The sequence below is a fragment of the Salvelinus namaycush genome, chromosome 7 (genome assembly GCF_016432855.1).
Source record: "Salvelinus namaycush isolate Seneca chromosome 7, SaNama_1.0, whole genome shotgun sequence".
Classification (NCBI taxonomy): Eukaryota; Metazoa; Chordata; class Actinopteri; order Salmoniformes; family Salmonidae; genus Salvelinus; species Salvelinus namaycush.
In genome coordinates this window covers 32,794,878-32,815,914 of record NC_052313.1, presented here as the reverse complement: position 1 = coordinate 32,815,914, position 21,037 = coordinate 32,794,878, and the positions used below count along the sequence as shown (strand labels likewise).

General features: G+C 44.4%; 1 protein-coding gene across 1 annotated transcript in view; it reads right to left on the bottom strand.

Moving 5' to 3' along the window:
- LOC120050701 (cadherin-12-like) overlaps positions 1–20,711 on the bottom strand; it is a 116,851-nt gene extending 96,140 nt beyond the window's left edge. The window contains exon 1 of the mRNA XM_038997272.1: positions 20,466–20,711. Coding sequence (XP_038853200.1) covers positions 20,466–20,711 — 246 coding nt within the window. The remainder of the gene's footprint in view (positions 1–20,465) is intronic.
- Between the last annotated feature and the right edge of the window lie 326 nt (positions 20,712–21,037).

Here is a 21,037-nt window from a genome sequence, read left to right as displayed (position 1 = left end):
ATAAAGGAGAGCCGCACACTCTAGGAGCTCAGATGCAAAAATATTTAATTACCAACGTTTCGACAGGCAAGCTGTCTTCATCAGGGTACAATCACAGACACTGCGGGATGACTCGTTTATATATAGTGTCAAGACACACAGGTGTCTGTAATCATGGCCAACAGTGGCCTAATATCATTGGTTAATTACTCATATTAAAACGGCATAGAATGAGCAACATACAATTAATACAAATGGATAACATACGATCATAGACTCACTAAAGGCCACACAAGCCTACAAACAACCACAATGGCAAAGTCACAACAATCACAACAATCACAAGAATGGCTTCAGATCAAAGTCCACATTAAGACCGAAGGGAGCAAGGGTCTTTAAATTAAATATCCAAGCAGCCTCTCGTCTTAACAATAAATTATCAAGGTCACCCCCTCTCCTAGGGAGGGTGACATGTTCGATGCCAATATAACGCAAAGATGAAATCGAGTGGCCTGCCTCCAAAAAGTGGGCCGCAACTGGGTAGGTCAAGTTTTTGCACCTAATGGTGCTACGATGCTCTGAGATACGTACTTTTAATTCACGCTTTTTTAATGATTTTGTTTAGTATACGGCAGTGTATGGTTCTTTAGAAAGCCTTAGCAACTGGCCCCCTCTCGTGACAGTCCTATGAAAAGGACATGGGTCTGCAGTGTGGTTCTTTCAGGACAACCAACACAGTGGTGACCCACTGAGCCACAGCCTTTGTAAATACACCATAAGCCCATAAACCATTCCAGCTTTATGTGGGTCCAATGAAACCCATATCAAAGTGGGTTGGGTGTATAGGGGGTGGATGTGATCTTGAACAAAGGCTGTGTGTGATTTCCTGTGACAGAAGTGGCAACACACACATCAGACACATACACACATACACAAATTATATCCTATATTCCATAATGATGTTACAGGAACATTGCTGCCTTTTTCAAATATTGAAAATCGCATAAATTGCTCAACATCATAACCCAAATACACTGTATATCTGCTTTGGTTCGCCCACTTATGAAGAGCTGGGAAAGTAGCATGCTGTAGTGTTTTCAGTTGTTATTTATGTACTTCTCCCAAGGTCAAGCTGTAGTTTACACTTCCCAGTCAACTGTTGTCAAGGAAATACTGTGACACACTTTTTATGTTCATCACAGAAACTCTCCAAAACCACACCTTTTGTGTTAGTCATTCATAGCGTTTAAAGTGAGGTCTGCCATGATGAGAGAGAGGATGCTGCTGCTGAGCTCAGCGAGGAGGGTTTATTAGTGATTGAGAGGAAGGAGCGGTTCTTGATTTATGGCTCATCAACTGGTAGAAGTTTTTCTTGCAGATAGCAATTGCTCAGCATTGGGATTGTAGGACATTATCTAAGTGTTGAGCGGACGAGTCTTGCCTTCATTATCCCCAAAGGCTTTCTGGGCTTTTATTTCCGTGTTATAAAAAGGAACATTGCTGTGTAGCCGATGGAAGATGCTTTAAGTTGGTAACGCATTGCATGCACCTATAAATTGGTTTTTGCATAGCCTACAGTTGAGCAGACGTGTTTAAGGATTTCCACAAATGGCGAAAACATTTTGCTGGGTGTGGAAAGTAATGGGCCTTATATAAACAAATTTCATACATCAATTAAATTATAGAAGACATTAGCAGAATATTTTTTTATACCACACAAAATGCAGCCTACAATGCAACTCGCTATTCCGGTAGGATCCATTTTTTATTTTATTTTTTATAATAATGATTTATTTTATCATTATTATTATTATTATTATTGTATTTAAGTGTTATTATTTTAAACCTATTTATTAATCTAAACCAGTTATTTAAATATCCTACACAAAACATGTTTTGTTTAATTCTGTTAAATTAAGCTAGATCTGTCTTTTGAAATGTGTGTTCCGTATTTACTTTAAGATACTGTAGGTTTTAAGTAGGCCTGTTGTAAAATCAATACCATTAGCATATTTGGGTACTGTAGGCATTAGTGGTTTCATGGTAATTGCTGCAATATAGCCTGTTCAAAACTTTTCTGAAGGTTTAAACCAGTTCACAAGTGTTTTGTTGAATTATTTTTAAGTAATTTTCTTTGGCCAAATGAAGTTCCAACTGTGATGTTGTGTTTGCCGTGATACAATATCCTGCGAGTATTTTCCCTAGAAACAATGGCTTGACTTACTTTTGATTTTATCTACATGAAGTTTAGAAACCTTTTAACCTTTGTGAAGGTTAACTGTGGTGTGGCTATTAGCCTATTATACAAAGGCAGCACACACTGGCACTCCAACTGACTCTTACAGTTGCACTCACAACTTAGAGTAGCAAGTGCATACATTTTCATATTCATTTGTACTGTTCCACAAAGGGGAATCAAACCCACAACCCTGGTGTTACAGGTGACATGCTCTACCAACTGAGCTACCCAGGAACACAGGTTTTGCACTCAATGGATAAGGTACATTTCTCAAATATCCAATTAATTGAAATCCTCCCGGTTATCTGTCTGGCACAGGGTTTATGTTAGCCGGTAGCCTAATAGCCGGCTTTTGGCAAAAATAAATAATATTGTCACCAGCCAATTGTCCTGGTGAATAAAAATTGCTAAATAATTATTTGTAGCCTATTCATTGATGAAAATAGCAGTCAATGGAAATACATTTGACAGGTCAAGCTTATCAGTCGATGGGTTAATTTGCAGAATTGAGTGGAATTAAATTGGCATGCATATATTCGTTATGTATCTTATTGATCACAAGAACACAGCATACAGCTATAGGGCCTTTGAGCGGAAAATCTGTCAGACAGCGCTTTTATAAACCCAATCATTGTGCAACAAGTCTAAATACAATTGTGTGTTAAAAATAGTTTTAATGTCCACGATTAAAAAGATATACTATTTTTAGGCATATTTCTCATGGTAGCCAAATTGAAGAGCACTTCCCATTCGCTATTCATATGCATAGGCAGGAAGGTAGGCTTCATCAGCGCATCACACACCACTTTTCAATGAGCTCGAGGCGGTATGTATTTTTAAAACATATATTCATTGTTTGAAACCTGAACGTTTTACCTCCTATTATGAGGCATGTTTAACCTTGCTTCAAAGAAGCCTAGGCAAAGTCCGACCATATCCGTGGAGGCAATTATTTTATATAGACTTCCATATTTCATTGAAACCAGTAGCCTATTTCTATCATGTTCTATTGGTTTTACATTTTATTTCATTGTCCGGTTGCCAAAGGCACAATCCTAGTCATATTAGCAACCCATAGTTGTTGCATCTTTAGATTTTCAACATTTTGAAAATATATTTTCATCTCTGTCACTTCGACTACAGTGTTTTACGCTAATTGTATTGTGAAACAAACATTTGCGCATAACCTATGGCCTTGTCCACATTGTTGAGTTTATAATGTGAAGAAATAATAGTGTATCAACATTTGAAGCTAAACTTTCTGATCTGTTGCATCAGACTCATTGCTTTTTCACTTTTTTTATGAAGTTGAATGCATGCAAGTCATTGTTCTTGTATTGTGTTCATTCCTTTGACACACTGACAAGTCAAAATGCAAAAGTGACTTTTTCCTCCTCTTGTGTGTCACAGAAGAAAACAAACATTGCTTTGTTTGCATTCATTAATGCAAAATAGACGATTAGGCAGTTCTTGAAGAACTCCATGCAGGTTGACGTTTATTGTCATGAGTCTTGTTCTGTGGCAGAACTGAGCAATTTCCCCTTAGACCAGCTGCAATGTCAAAATTGGCTATATTGTAAAAATTCATGAACACTTAAATTAGCTATTTGGTCTTAATATAGGGTTAGCATTAGGCATTACAGCTAGCTGTAGGGTTAAGGTTAGGGTTAAGTTTAGGGTTAGGTTTCAAATCAGATTTGATGACCACTCTGGAGAGCTGCCTCCAGAACAAGATTCATGATGAAAATTGCTAACCTTCTTCCTCCATCTTCCCTGCCTCCTTCCACTAACTAATTACTGCAGCACACAGTTTTTAAATTTAAGCACCACCTTCGCCAAATCCTGATTCGTCCAAATAATCAGTGACAAAACCCCAGTCATTATATTACAGCTCTGACAGATGCTCTGTTTACACGCAGAATCTTCCCACTAAATATTAACGTCTAGTGTAAGTTTGAAAGCAGAACCCTTTCTGTGAATTTATTTTGATCTTTGTAATGAATCACTGCAGCTCGGAATCCCCAAGTTGTGAATTCATGACAAAAACGGTTTGAAGTCATATGAGATTCTCAGCAGAGCAAGATAACACAAAACCTATTCATCATACTTAATTTGGAGTGAACTTGTACAAGAGTCCTTCCTCAACCTAACCCATGGAGCATGCTCACAAAATGCAATCATCTCTATCTCAGCAGGGGACTAACCACAAGTCCCTTTTAAAGAGATTTAGCACAACAAACTCCTAATCATTGCCCAAGGATCTGCTTTTTTCTTTACAGCTTGTTTATGCCCTTTGTCCAGCTACTTGTACTAACAGACACGGGGGTGAGAAGCAGACAGGAGACCTGGGCTGTGTCCCAAATGGCACTCTGTTCCATATTTAGTGCACTACATTTGACCAAAGCCCTGTGGGCCCTGGTCAAAAGTAGCACACTATATAAGACATAGGGTGCCGTTTGGGATGCAGACCTGGTCAACAGATCTCACTCTACTGAATTATTCACTGTCTAATAACTCTGCTACTTTAATCTCTTCTACTAATGAGGAACATCTAATGATAGCCCTTATGATTCCCAGCCTAATAATAGTGTATGTTTTCTGTAGATGCCATGGTCTCTATGGCCTGGAAATCATCTAGGCCAGGGATGGACAACTTTGATAAGGGTGGGGCCACAACTCATCATGAGGGGCCACAGTTGCTCGCGAGTCTGCGTACCCATGTCCATTTCCTGCAATTCTACACATTTTGTCATGGGGCATAGGGAAAATGTTTCAGTTTTAAAGCTAATTTCCTGCAATTTTACACATTTTGCCATAAGGTGGAGAGAAAAGTTTGCAGTTTTTTAATATGATATCTGAGTGAGACTGACTAACAAAATCAATGGGGGTCCGTTTAGAAAACTGGCCACTAGACAAAAAATGTTTTTTGCTTACATGGGCTAATGGCTTATGCACAACCAAATGTCAAAATTGCACCTTGTGCAATGTACTATTCAAACTCGCAACAGTACGTTGATCTGAGGACCTTCAAAAGGAGGGCCGCCAGTAGCTCGTCCCTGATCTAATCCTATCACTGAAAATGTGCCCCACATGTATGGCCTCTGCATTCGTACAAACAATAACAAACAGACATAAGATGTTAGCTATATCATGTTGGTTGTTGGTAAACTATATGTACTGTACTTTATGTAATGCATAGTAAGTAAAGTGTGTTTGCATTCTGGTGTGAATGTATTGCTGCAATTCGTCTTGATGTATTATAGACATTCATTCCACACAACATTACAGCCCACTCTAGTCAATTACTGCATTGAAAATAAAACTGTAAAACAATAAAACCATACGGCTACAATATGTATATACCAAGACTGTGCGTGATCTAAATCCCTGCATTAAATGCTGTCTGACACCCAGCCCATCCAGTGTCCATTGTCCAGGTAGCCAATGATCCATTAGGTCTCATCCTGTGACACTGTATTTTGGTCGCAACAGCTTTTCTCTCTTTAAGATTGTCTTAAGCGAAGTCCAGGGACTTGATCTCCAAATGCCTTTCATATGGCAGATAATCAGTCAATTATTTTTGAAGCTGTGCAGCGGCCTGGGATTAAGTGACTTAGGAGTGCAGCAGACAGACAGCATCCTGGATGCTTTAGTCTGGGAGACTTCCACAAAGAATGCTGCACACCAGGGCTGATTGAAGTGGCACCTGGGCAGATAAGCTAGTATAACTATTATCCTGCCTAAGCTTAGGGGTGCCAAATTACAACTTCAGCCGTAGAATCCCTCTGAGTTTAGTTAAGGATGTCTTAACCCAAAGCAAGGATAAAAAAACATATTGTGTTAGGGGAAAAGACAGCCTGGCGGCTGTGATGCGAAAAGTGGTGGTGAGGTGATGTGTTAGTGGCTTGCAGTGCAGTTCAGACTTATTTCAATTCAGTATTATAAGGCTATAAGGTGCATGTCCTCTGTCTTTTATTGCTGTAAGCATGATCCCTCCACCTCGTAACAATGATGTTCTGACAGCTTTAGAAATGCCACCATTTAAATTAATTCCTGCTGGGGCATTGATCTACTCACCACACGAATGCTGCTTGTGGCTGCTATGGAAATGTACATCTGACATATCCTAAGACACTCATGAATAGATATGTTTCACAAACACAACCCATTGTGATATTAAAATGGTGAGACATAGTCCGTACGAGTGAAGCTAACTAAAAGAGTGTCAATTGGCAATAGCAGGCTGATTTCAAGGGATGGAGAACTTTGACTGAGCTGAAGAGATGGATAGCTGCTATCTTGTGGGCTCTTGACCAATTCCACTATTTATTTTTTTCACGCTGATCTAAAAAAAATTGCACATAATATTTCTGCCATCATTTTCTATGACCAAAAACAGCTTCTAGACATCAGAACACTACTGCTCATCCCAGACCATGCCCTAATCCCCGGGACTCGAAAGAGGAAGAGACGGCACAAGAGAGGCAAACGAGAGGACTCCCTGATGAGACTACATTGACAAGTAAATCAATCGCCTCTACACTCAGTTCTATTAACGAACGTACAATCAGTAGAGAACAAACTGGATGAGCTCCGTTCGAGACTATCCTATCAACGGAACCTGAAGAACTGTAATATCCTATGTTTCTCGGAGTTGTGACTGAACAAGGACCTGGATAATATAAATCTAGCAGTTTTTTTCTATGCATTGTCAAGACTGAAATGGCAGCTTTGGGTTAAGGGGGAGGTGTGTGTGTGTGTCTTTGTTAACAACAGCTGGTCAAATCAATTCAAATGTATTGGTCACATACACATGGTTAGCAGATGTTAATGCGAGTGTAGCAAAATGCTTGTGCTTCTAGTTCCGACTATGCTTGTTATATATTACTTCAATCTAACAAATTCACAACAACTACCTTATACACACAAATACACATACATGTAAAGGGATGAATAGAATATGTACATATAAATATATGCATGAGCGATGGCATCCGGCATAGGCAAGATGCAGTAGATGGTTTAGAATACAGTATATACATATGAGATGAGTAATGTAGGATATGTATACATTTTTAAAGTGGCGTTATTTAAAGTGACTACTGATACCTTTATTAAGTGCATTTAATTAAGTGGCCAGAGATTTGAGTGTATGTTGGCAGCAGCCTCTCTATGTTAGTGATGGCTGTTAATCAGTCTAATGGTCTTGAGATAGAAGCTGTTTTTCAGTCTCTCGGTCCCAGCTTTGATGTACCTGTACTGACCTCGCCTTCTGGATGATAGCGGGATGACAGGCAGTGGCTCGGTGGTTGTTGTCCTTGATGATCTGTTTGGCCTTCCTGTGACATCGGGTGCTGTGGGTGTTCTGGAGAGCAGGTAGTTTGTCCCCGATGATGCGTTGTGCAGACCGCATTACCCTCTGGATATCCTTGCGGTTGAGAGCGGTGCAATTGTCGATGTGGATGGGGGGGGGGGGGGGGGATGCTTCCTCTGCTGTTTCCTGTAGTCCACGATCATCTCCTTTGTTTTGTTGACGTTGAGTGAGGCGTTATTGTCCTGACACCGCACTCCTAGGGCCCTCACCTCCTCCCTGTAGGCCGTCTCGTTGTTGTTGGTAATCAGGCCTACCACTGCAGTGTCATCTGCAAACTTGATTATTGAGTTGGAAGCGTGCATGGCCACGCAGTCATGGGTGAGCAGGGAGTACAGGAGAGGGCTGAGAACACACCCTTGTGGGGCCCCAGTGTTGAGGATCAGCGGGGTGGAGACGTTGTTTCCTACCTTCACCACCTGGGGACGGACCGTCAGAAAGTCCAGGACCCAGTTACACAGGGCGGGGTTGAGACCCAGGGTCTCGAGTTTAATGACGAGTTTGGAGGGTACTATGGTGTTAAATGCTGAGCTGTAATCGATGAACCACATTCTTACATAGGTATTCCTCTTGTCCAGGTGGGACAGAGCAGTGTGCAGCGTGATGGCGATTGCATCGTCAGTGGACCTATTGGGGTTGGGGAGGTAAGCAAATTGGAGTGGGTTTAGGTTATCAGGTAGGTTGGAAGTGATATGATCCTTGACTAGTCTCTCAAAGCACTTCATGATGACAGAAGTGAGTGCAATGGGACGATAGTCATTTATTTCAGTTACCTTAGCTTTCTTGGGAACACGGAACAGTTGTGGCCTTCTTGGAGCATGTGGGGACAACAGACTGGGATAGGGATTGGTTGAATATTTCCGTAAACACACCAGCCAGCTGGTCTGTGCAAGCTCTGAGGATGCTGCTAGGAATGCCATCTGGGCCGGTAGCCTTGCGAGGGTTAACACATTTAAATGTTTTACTCACGTTGGCCACGGAGAAGGAGAGCCCACTGGCTTTAGTAGCGGGCTGTGTCAGTGGCACTGTATTGTCCTCAAAGTGAGCAAAGAAGTTGTTTAATTTGTCTGGGAGTAAGACGTCGATGTCAGCGACGGGGCTGGTTTTCTATTTTTAATCCGTGATTGACTGTAAACCCTGCCACATACGTCTCGTGTTTGAGCCGTTGAATTGCAACTCTACTTTGATAAGATCACATGTCCGAACAAAGGATCCGCTTCAGGAAAGACGTATTCCTGGGCGTAATGATGGTAAGTTGACATCGCTTTTATATCCAATAGTTCTTCCCGGCTGTATGTAATAACACTTGAGATTTTCTGGCCTAACAATGTAAGAAATAGTACATTAAAAAACAAAACCATCATGCTTGTGCACAATCTCTAATGTTAACCTCTCTTGGGTAGGGGGCAGTATTTTGAATTTAGGATGAATGAGGTGCCCAATGTAAACTGCTTGTTACTCAGGCTCAGAAGCTAGGATATGCATATGCATGGTAGTATTGGATAGAAAACACTCTAAAGTTTCCTAAAATGTTGAAATAATGTCTGTAACAGAACTGATATGGCAGACGAAAACCTGAGGAAAATCCATCAAGGATGTGGGATATTTTTGATAAGGGTACTTTTCTATTGAATGCCTATACAGTATATAAATGGTTATGACCCAGATTGCAGTTCCTATGGCTTCCACTAGATGTCAACAGTCTTTAGACATTGTTTCAGGCTTGTATTCTGAAAAATGAGGAAGAATGAGACCATTCTTTCAGTGGACTCTAGATTGAACCAGAGCTAGTTTGCTCGTGTGACCGATTGCGCGCCGTTCATTGTTTTTCCTTTCTATTGAAGACGCTATTGTCCGGTTGAAATATTATCGATTATTTAAACAATAGACAACCTGAGGATTAATTATAAACATCATTTAACATGTTTCGACGAACTTTACCGGTACTATTAGGATGTATTCGTCTGCATGTCAGGACCGCCTTTGAGCCAGTGGATTACTGAACAAAACGCGCCAACAAAACAGAGTTTTTGGGACATAAAGAGGGAATTTATCGAACAAAACAAACAGTTATTGTGTAACAGGGACTCTTGTGACTGCAATCATATGCAGATCATCAAAGGTAAGTGATTAATTTTATCGCTATTTCTGATTGTGTAATTCCTTTACCTGGTTGTAAAATGTTTGTGTGCTTTTGTAAACGGGGCGCTGTCCTCAGCATGGTATGTTTTCGCCGTAAAGCCTTTTTGAAATCTGACAGAGTGGCTGGATTAACAGGAAGTTAATCTTTAAACCGATGTATAAAACTTGTATTTTTATGAATGTTTCATTTGACTATTTCTGTATTTTGAATTTGGCGCTCTGCAATTTCACTGGATGTTGGCCAGGTGGGACGCTACCGCCCCACCTGCCCATAAGAAGTTTTAAGGTAGTCTCAAAGTTTTGCTTGCCTGAGTTGAAAAACCTCATGATAAACAGCAGACCAAGAGAGTTTATCTATATTTTTTGTAGCTGTCTATTTAACACCACAAACCGATGCTGGCACTAAGACCACACTCAACGAGCTGTATAGGGCCATAAGCAAACAATAAAATGCGCATCCAGAAGCGGTGCTCCTGGTAGCCAGTGATTTTAATGCAGGGAAACTGAAATCTGTCCTACCTCACTTTTACCAGCATGTCACCTGTGCAAGTGGTGGCAAATAACTCTAGATCACCTTTACTCAACACACAGAAACACATACAAAGCTCTCCCTCGCCCTCCATTTGGCAAATCTGACCATAAATCTATCCTCCTGATTCCTGCTTACAAGCAAAAACTCAAATTTGAAGTATCAATGACGCTCTCAATACGGAAGTGGTCCGATTAAGGGGATGCTACACGACATTAACATTAAGGAGTTTACCACGTCGGTCACCGGCTTCATTACTAAGTGCAACGACGACGTCGTCCCCACAGTGACAGTACGTACATATCCCAACCAGAAGCCATGAATTACAGGCAATATCTCCATTGAGCTAAAGGCTAAAGCTGCCACTTTCAAGGAGTGGGACACTAATAATCCGTACACTAATTAGAAATCCCACTACTACCTCCGATGAGCCATCAAACAGTCAAAACATCAATACAGGACTAAGATCGAATCCTACTACGCTGGCTCTGATGCTCGTCGGATGTTGCAGGGCTTGCAAACTATCACGGATGACAAAGGGAAACCCAGCCGCGAGCTTCCCAGAAACACGAGCCTACCAGACAAGCTAAATTCCTTCTATGCTCGCTTCGAGGCAAGCAACATTGAACCATGCATGAGAGCACCAGCTGTTTCAGGTGACTGTGTGATCTGGCTACCCGTAGCCGATGTGAGTAAAAACAGTTTAGCAGGGACAGCCAGATTACCAGGACGCGTACTCAGAGCATGTGCTGACCAGCTAGCAGTTGTCTTCACTGTTATTTTCACCTCTCCTTGCTGCAGTTTATAATACCTACAGTACATGTTTTGAGCAAACCACCATAGTCCCTGTGCCCAAGAACGCCAAGGTAACCTGTCTAAATGACTATCATTCGTAGCCATGAAGTCCTTTGAAAGGCTAATCATGGCTCACATCAACACCATCATCCCAGCCACCCTGGACCACTCTAAATCACACACTGTTCCAACAGATCTACATATGACGCAATCTCTATTGGACTCCACACTTCCCTCTCCCACCTAGACAAGAGGAACACCTATGTGAGAATGTTGTTCATTGACTATAGCTCAGCGTTCAACACCATAGCGCCCTCCAAGCTCATCAATAGCTCAAGACCCTGGGACTGAACACCTCCCTGTCACGATCGTCTATGGGTGAGAGAGAGGACCAAGGCGCAGCGTGTGCAAAATACATCTTCTTTTATTTAGAAGAGAGAAAAACACGAAACGAACACTATACACAAACTAACAAAATAACAAACTGACGACCGTGAAGCTATAATGACAAATAGTGCTGACACAAACACTACACATTGACAACTACCCACAAAAGCCTACTGCCTATGGCTGCCTTAAATATGGCTCCCAATCAGAGACAATGAATGACAGCTGTCTCTGATTGAGAACCAATCTAGGCAGCCATAGACATAACTAGACAACTACACTCTTCTCTGCCCCATACACATACAACACCCCTAGACTAGACAAAACACACAAAGACAACCCACCCCAACTCACGCCCTGACCAACTAAATAAATAAAAGAAAAAGGAACAATAGGTCAGGAACGTGACATAACCCCCCCCCCTTAAGGTGCGAACTCCGGGCGCACCAGCATAAAGTCTAGGGGAGGGTCTGGGTGGGCGTCTGTCCACGGTGGCGGCTCTGGCGCTGGTCGTGGTCCCCACCCCACCATAGTCACTACCCGCTTTCGTAGCCTCCTCCAAATGGCCACCCTCCAAATTAACCCCACTGGATTAAGGGGCAGCACCGGACTGAGGGACAGCACCGGACTGAGGGGCAGCACCTGGCTGGCTCTGGCGGATCCTGGCTGGCTGACTCTGGCGGATCCTGGCTGGCTGACTCTGGCGGATCCTGGCTGGCTGACTCTGGCGGATCCTGGCTGGCTGGCGGATCCTGGCTGGCTGGCGGATCCTGGCTGGCTGGCGGATCCTGGCTGGCTGGCGGATCCTGGCTGGCTGGCGGATCCTGGCTGGCTGACGGATCCTGGCTGGCTGACGGATCCTGGCTGGTCATGGCTGGATGACGGCTCTGGCTGGTCATGGCTGGATGACGGCTCTGGCTGGTCATGGCTGGATGACGGCTCTGGCTGGTCATGGCTGGATGACGGCTCTGGCTGGTCATGGCTGGATGACGGCTCTGGCTGATCCTGGCTGGATGACGGCTCTGGCTGATCCTGGCTGACGGAAGGCTCTGGCTGATCCTGGCTGACGGAAGGCTCTGGCTGATCCTGGCTGACGGAAGGCTCTGGCTGATCCTGGCTGACGGAAGGCTCTGGCTGATCCTGTCTGACGGAAGGCTCTGGCTGATCCTGTCTGACGGAAGGCTCTGGCTGATCCTGTCTGGCGGAAGGCTCTGGCTGATCCTGTCTGGCGGAAGGCTCTGGCTGATCCTGTCTGGCGGAAGGCTCTAGCGGCTCCTGTCTGGCGGAAGGCTCTAGCGGCTCCTGTCTGGCGGACGGCTCTGTAGGCTCATGGCAGACGGGCGGCTTTGCAGGCTCAGTACAGACGGGCGGCTTTGCAGGCTCAGTACAGACGGGCAGTTCATGCGGCGCTTGGCAGACGGGCAGTTCAGGCGCCGTTGGGCAGACGGGCAGTTCAGGCGCCATTGGGCAGACGGGCAGTTCAGGCGCCGCTGGGCAGACGGGCAGTTCAGGCGCCGCTGGGCAGACGGCAGACTCTGGCCGGCTGAGACGCACTGTAGGCCTGGTGTGTGGTGCCGGAACTGGAGGTACCGGGCTAAAGACACGCACCTTCAGGCTAGTGCGGGGAACAACAACAGGGCACACTGGACTCTCAAGGCGTACTATAGGCCTGGTGCGTGGTACCGGCACTGGTGTTACCGGGCTGAGGGCACGCACATCAGGGCGAGTACGGGGAGAAGGAACAGTGCGTACAGGGCTCTGGATACGCACAGGAGGCTTGGTGCGTGGTGTAGGCACTGGTGGTACTGGGCTGGAGACACGCACCATAGGGCTAGTGCGTGGAGGAGGAACAGGGCTCTGGAGACGCACTGGAAGCCTGGTGCGTGGTGTAGGCACTGGTGGTACTGACCTGGAGCGGGGAGATGGCGCCGGAAATACCGGACCATGCAGGCGTACTGGCTCCCTTGAGCACTGAGCCTGCCCAACCTTACCTGTTTGTATGCTCCCCGTCGCCCGACCAGTGCGGGGAGGTGGAATAACCCGCACTGGGCTATGTAGGCGAACCGGGGACACCATGCGTAAGGCTGGTGCCATGTAAGCCGGCCCGAGGAGACGCACTGGTGGCCAGATGCGTTGGACCGGCTTCATGACATCCGGCTCAACGCTCAATCTAGCCCGGCCGATACGTGGAGCTGGAATGTACCGAACCGGGCTATGCACTCGTACAGGAGACACCATGCGCTCTACTGCGTAACACGGTGTCTGCCCGTACTCTCGCTCTCCACGGTAAGTACAGGGAGTAGGCGCAGGTCTCCTACCTGACTTCGCCACTCTCCCTTTAAGCCTTCCCTTTAAGGCTTCCTTGCTAGTCGCGTACCCTCAACTCCGGTTCCTCTCTCCGGTTGCCTCTGCTCTCCTAATCGCCTCCAGCTGTTCCCATGGGAGGCGATCTCTTCCAGCTCGGATCTCCTCCCATGTGTAGCAACCCTTGCCGTCCAAAACATCCTCCCATGTCCACGAGTCCTGGTTTCTTTGCCGCTGTTGTTGGTTCCTCTCACGCTGCTTGATCCATGGTTGGTGGGTAGTTCTGTCACGATCGTCTATGGGTGAGAGAGAGGACCAAGGCGCAGCGTGTGCAAAATACATCTTCTTTTATTTAGAAGAGAGAAAAACACGAAACGAACACTATACACAAACTAACAAAATAACAAACTGACGACCGTGAAGCTATAATGACAAATAGTGCTGACACAAACACTACACATTGACAACTACCCACAAAAGCCTACTGCCTATGGCTGCCTTAAATATGGCTCCCAATCAGAGACAATGAATGACAGCTGTCTCTGATTGAGAACCAATCTAGGCAGCCATAGACATAACTAGACAACTACACTCTTCTCTGCCCCATACACATACAACACCCCTAGACTAGACAAAACACACAAAGACAACCCACCCCAACTCACGCCCTGACCAACTAAATAAATAAAAGAAAAAGGAACAATAGGTCAGGAACGTGACACTCCCTCCCAGCACAACTGGCTCCTGTACATGCTGACGGTATTTTGGTATTTGGTATTTTTTTAGGATCCCCATTAGCTGTTGCAAAAGCAGCAGCTACTCTTCCTGGGGTCCACACTAAACATGACATAATAAAGAACATTAATAGACAACAGCTCAAGGACATACATATTTTTTTTATTACACAAGGCACACTTAGCCTACTATCAATACATACAAACAAACTATCTTGGTCAAATAAGGGAGAGGCGTTGTGCCGTAAGGTGTTGCTTTATCTGTTTTTTGAAACCAGGTTTGCTGTTCACTTGAGCAATATGAGATAGAACGGAGTTCCATGCAATAATTTCTCTATATAATACTGCACACTTTCTTGAATTTGTTCTGGATTTGGGGACTGAGAAAAGTCTGGTGGGGTAAGTGTGTGTGTCAGAGCTGTGTGTAAGTTGACTATGCAAACAAATTGGGATTTTCAACACATACATTTTTCGGGCCGCCCACAGGTGGTGAGTGTAGGCAACAACACATCCACCACGCTGACCCTTAAAACGCTGACCCTCAACAATTACACTACCGTTCAAAAGTTTGAGGTCACTTAGAAATGTCCTTATTTTCGAAAGAAAAACACATTTTTAGTTCATTAAAATAACATTAAATTGATCAGAAATACAGTGTAGACATTGTTAATGTTGTAAATGACAATTGTAGCTGGAAACGGCAGATATTTTATGGAATATCTACATAGGCGTACAGAGGCCCATTATGAGCAACCATCATTCCTATGTTCCAATGGCACGTTGTGTTGGCTAATCCAAGTTTATCATTTTAAAAGGCTAATTGATCATTAGAAACCCTTTTGCAATTATGTTTGCACAGCTGAAAACAGTTGTTCTGATTAAAGAAGCAATAAAACTGGCCATCTTTAGACTAGTTGAGTATCTGGAGCATCAGCATTTGTGGGTTCGATTACAGGCTCAAAATGTCTAGAAAGAAACTTGTCAGTCTATTCTTGTTCTGAGAAATGAAGGCTATTCCATGTGAGAAATTGCCAAGAAACTGAAGATCTCGTACAACGCTGTGTCCTACTCCCTTCACAGAACAGCGCAAACTGGCTCCAACCAGAATAGAACGAGGAGTGGGAGGCCCTGGTGCACAACTGAGCAAGAGGACATGTACATTAACAATGTATACACTGTATTTCTGATCTATTTGATGTTATTTTAATGGACAAAAAAATGTACTTTTCTTTCAAAAACAAGAACATTTCTAAGTGACACCAACATTTTCAATGGCAGTGTAGTTCCCTCCTGTACTCCCTGTTCACCCATGACTGCATGGCCAAGCACGACTCCAACATGACCATTAAGTTTGCTGACGATACAATGGTGGTTGGCCTTGATGATGATGAGAGCCTATAGGGAGGAGGTCAGTGATCTTGCAGTGTGGTGCCAGGTCAACAACCTCTCCCTCAACAAGACAAAGGAGCTGATCATGGACTAGAGGAAATGGAGGGCCGAGCACGCCCCCATTCACATCAACGGGGCTGGAGTGGAGCCGGTAAAGAGCTTGAAATTCCTCAGTGTCCACATCACTAAGGAATTAACATGGTCCACACAGTCGTGAAGAAGGCACGACAACTCCTTTTCCCCCTCAAGAGGCTGAAAAGATTTGTCATGGGCCCTCAGATCCTCAAAGTTCTACAGGTGCATCATTGAGAGCATCTTGGCTGGCTTTATCACAGCTTTGTATGGCAGTTGCTTGACATGTGACCTCAAGGTGCTACAGAAGGTAGTGCGTACGGCTCAGTGCATCGATGAGGCAGAGCTCCCTGCCACCTAGCACCTCTATACCAGGTGGTGTCAAAGGAAGGACCTAAAAATTGTCAAAGACTCCAGCCACACAAGTCATAGACTATTCTCTCTGCTACTGCACGGCAAGCGGTACCGATGAACCAAGTCTGAAACCAACAGGACCCTGAACAGCTTCTACCCTTCATGTGCCACTGCTAGTGTTTATTATCTATCCTATTGCCTAGTCACTTTATCCCTACCTATATGCACTATCATAACTCTCTCTTTGCTGAGGATCTAAGGCTTTGGATCAGCTTGGCAAATAGCTGACAGATAGCCAGACCCCCCCCCCCCCCTCTCCCACAGGAGAGGAGAGGGGGAAGTTGGGCCGGTTTTGACACCTTAAGTACTGCAGTGCATCTCCTCATGGATTGCACCAGATTTGCCAGTTCTTGCTGTGAGATGTTACCCCACTCTTCCACCAAGGCACCTGCAAGTTCCTGGACATTTCTGGGGGGAATGGCTCTAGCCCTCACCCTCCAATCCAACAGGTCCCAGACGTGCTCAATGGTTTTGAGATCCGGGCTTTTCGCTGGCCATGGCAGAACACTGACATTCCTGTCTTGCAGGAAATCACGCACAGAATGAACAGTATGGCTGGTGGCATTGTCATGCTGAAGGGTCATGTCAGGATGAGCCTGCAGGAAGGGTGTCTTCCCTATAACGCATAGCGTTGAGATTGCCTGCAATGACAACAAGCTCAGTCCGATGATGCTGTGACACACCGCCCCAGACCATGATGGACCCACCACCTCCAAATAGATCCCGCTCCAGAGTACAGGCCTCGGTGTAATGCTCATTCCTTCAACGATAAACGCGAATCCGACCATCACATCTGGTGAGCCAAAACCGTAACTCATCAGTGAAGAGCACTTTTTGCCAGTCCTGTCTGGTCCAGCGACGGTGGGTTTGTGCCCGTAGGCGACGTTGTTACCGGTGATGTCTGGTGAGGACCTGCCTTACAACAGGCCTACAAGCCCTCAGGCCTACAAGCCATCAGCCCAGCCTATCTCAGCCTATTGAGGACAGTCTGAGCACTGATGGAGGGATTGTGCATTCCTGGTATAACTCGGGCAGTTGTTGTTGCCATTCTGTACCTGTCCCACAGGTGTGATGTTCGGATGTACCGGTCCTGTGCAGGTGTTGTTACACATGGTCTGCCACTGCAAGGACGATCAGCTCTCCGTCCTGTCTCCCTGTAGCGCTGTCTTAGGCGTCTCACAGTACGGGCATTGCAATGTATTGCCCTGGCCACATCTGCAGTTCTCATGCCTCCTTGCAGCATGCCTAAGGCACGTTCACACAGATGAACAGGGACCCTGGGCATCTTTCTTTTTGTGTTTGTCAGAGGCAGTAGAAAGGCCTCTTTAGTGTCCTAAGTCTTCATAACTGTGACCTTTATTGCCTACTGTCTGTAAGCTGTTAGTGTCTTAACAACCGTTCCACAGGTGCGTGTTCATTAATTGTTTATGGTTCATTGAACAAGCATGGGAAACAGAGTTTAAACCCTTTACAATGAACATCTATGAAGTTATTTAGATTTTTATGAATTATCTTTGAAAGACAGGGTCCTGAAAAATGGATGTTTCTTTTTTTGCTGAGTTTATATACATTGCATTTCTTGTCTGAATGGCCGATGGTTAGGGTGCTAATTATTATGATTTCTGTGAGCATAGTTTCGAAATGTATCCAAGTGTTCTCTATCTTTGTTTCTCCCTCTCTTTATCTTTCCCCACTCCCTTTCCATTGTGTAACAAGCCGTCATATCGTGTCAGTCCACTAGGAACTTTTATCTCATGTAAGTGTGTTTGTGTATTGTGTTAATATTTGTTGATTCAAGAGGTCTGCAACATTCAGAATGAGACTGATTGAGGTAATGATTAATAAGTGACTGTTATTGATGTCAGATAAATCTATATATCTTTAGAGTTTAATTTGGGAGATGGTAACTCATTAAACAACTTTTCCCGTGGTGCCCATAAATTCCTAATGAGTTATTTGTTACATGATTAATATAATTGGGTGACAATTAAACATAGTTAGTTGATAAGATAAATTACAGTCATCACATTAAGTCACGTCACAACAGTACATACATTGCCTTTGGAAAGTATTCAGACGCCTTGACTTTTTCCACATTTTGTTACGTTACAGCCTTATTCTAAAAGGGATTACAAAAATAAAAATCCTCAGCAATCTACACACAATACCCCATAATTACCAAGCAAACACAGGTTCTTAGAATTTTCTGAAAATGTATGTATAACAAATATATATATACTGAATACTTCTATTCATAAGTATTCAGACCCTTTGGTATGAGACTCAAATTGAGCACAGGTGCTTCCTGTTTCCATTCTACAACTTCATTTGAGACTACCTGTCGTAAATTCAATTGATTGGACATGACTTGGAAAGGCAAAAAACTGTCTATATACACCTGTCAGAGCAAAAACTAAGCCATGAGGTCAAAATAAATGTACTTAGAGCTCCGAGGCAGGATTGTGTTGAGGCATAGATTTGGGGAAGGGTACAAAAATATGTCTGCAGCATTGAAAGTCCTCAAGAACACAGTGGCCTCCATCATTCTTAAATGGAAGAAGTTTTGGAACCAACAAGACTCTTCCTTGAGCTGGCTGCCCGGTCAAACTGAGCAATCGGGGGAGATGGGTCCTCAGGGAGGTGACAAAGAACCCACTGGTCAGTCTGACAGAGCTCTAGAGTTCCTCTGTGGAGATGGGAGAACCTTCCAGAAGGACAAGCATCTCTGCAGCACTCCACCGATCAGGCTTTTATGGTAGAGTGGCCAGACAGAAGCCACTCTTCATTAAAAGGTACATGACAGCCCGCTTGGATTTAGCCAAAAATGCACCTAAAGACTCTCAGACCTTGTGAAATAGATTCTCTGGTCTGATAAAACCAATATTGAACTCTATGGCCTGAATATCTCGCGTTACGTCTGGAGGAAACCTGGCACCATCCCTATGGTTAAGCATGGTGGTGGCAGCATCATGCTAAGGGGATGTTTTTCAGCTGCAGGAACTGGGACACTAGTCAGGATTGAGGGAAAGATGAACGGAACACAGTACAGAGAGATCCTTGATGAAAACCTGCTCCAGTGCACTCAGGACGTCAGACTGGTGCGGAGGTTCACCTTCCCAACAGGACAATGAACCTAAGCACAAAGCCAAGACAACGCAGTAGTGGCTTCGGGACAAGTTTCTGAATGTCCTTGAGTGGCCCAGCTGTAACCTAACAAAATGTGGAACATGTCAAGGGGTCTGAATAATTTCCAAAGGCACTGTATCTACCTCAATTACCTCATACTCCTGCACATCGATTCGGTATTGGATCTCTTTGTCTATACAGTGGCTTGAGAAGGTATTCACCCCCTTTGGCATGTTTCCTTTTTTGTTGCCTAACAACCTGGAATTAAAATAGATTTTGGGGGGGGTTTATGTCATTTGATTTTAACAACATGTCTACCACTTAGAAGATGCAAAATATGTTTTATTGTGAAACAAACAAGAAAATAAACAGTACACTTGAGCGTGCATAACTATTCACCCCCCAAAGTCAATACTTTGTTGAGCCACCTTTTGCAGCAATTACAGCTGCAAGTCTCTTGGGTTAAGTCTCTATAAACTTGGCACATCTAGCCACTGGGATTTTTGCCAATTCTCAAAGGCAAAACTGCTCCAGCTCCTTCAAGTTGGATGGGTTCCGCTGGGGTACAGCAATCTTTAAGTCATACAACAGATTCTCAATTGGATTGAGGTCTGGGCTTTGACTAGGCCATTCCAAGACATTTCAATTTTTCCCCTTAAACCAATCGAGTGTTGCTTTAGCAATATGCTTATGGTCATTGTCCTGCTGGAAGGTGAACCTCCATCCCAGTCTCAAATGTCTGGAAGACTGTAAGGTTTATGTCAAGAATTTCCCTGTATTTAGCGCCATCCATCATTCCTTCATTCCTTCAATTCTGACCAGTTTCCCAGTCCTCCCTCTCTTTGCTTTCTCTTCTTCCTCCCTCTCATCCTATTTCTACTTCTCCCTCCATTTAACACTGGTTCAATTCCTCCCTTGCTGCTAGCTATATGATTTATCGAAACACTTGCATGATATAAAAAACACAATGTATAACATCCTTACCTTGCCCACATACTGTGGATCTGACCCCATGTACTCCTCCAGCACAAAGAACTGGTTCCACACCCATCCCCTCTTGACTCTCGGAAACCCCGATGCTCCATTCCTCATCGAGCCCGCCAGGCTCCTTGGATTCTCCTTTCCCAGTCTGCTCCTGCTCAGTGGTGGACCTGGCGGGCGCACTAAAGACAGGGAACCTTTGTCGAAGACAAACCAAAGGAACAGCAGCAGGCAGTTCCTTGTAAGCATTGGCGGTCTGTGAGGTTGAGGTCTCCAAGGTAAAGTCCCACAGACGGAAAGCCAGATCAACAACTGTAAGAACCAGAGAGTTGAATCCGTGTAGGGGAGAGTGGACTGGATGCAGCCAAGATGAGGAGCCTCTGGCCTGGTTAGTTTGCCTGTCACGCTCAACGATTAATGGAGCTCATCACCTGGAAGAGAGAAATCAGAAAGAAACGTTTTAACATCCTTTCTGTATCCTATATTTCAATGAGTCACCTGTTGGATAATGGTACTGGATCCCATTTACACAAAACACAGAAAACAATGCTTGAGTATAAAAGAGAAACTCATTT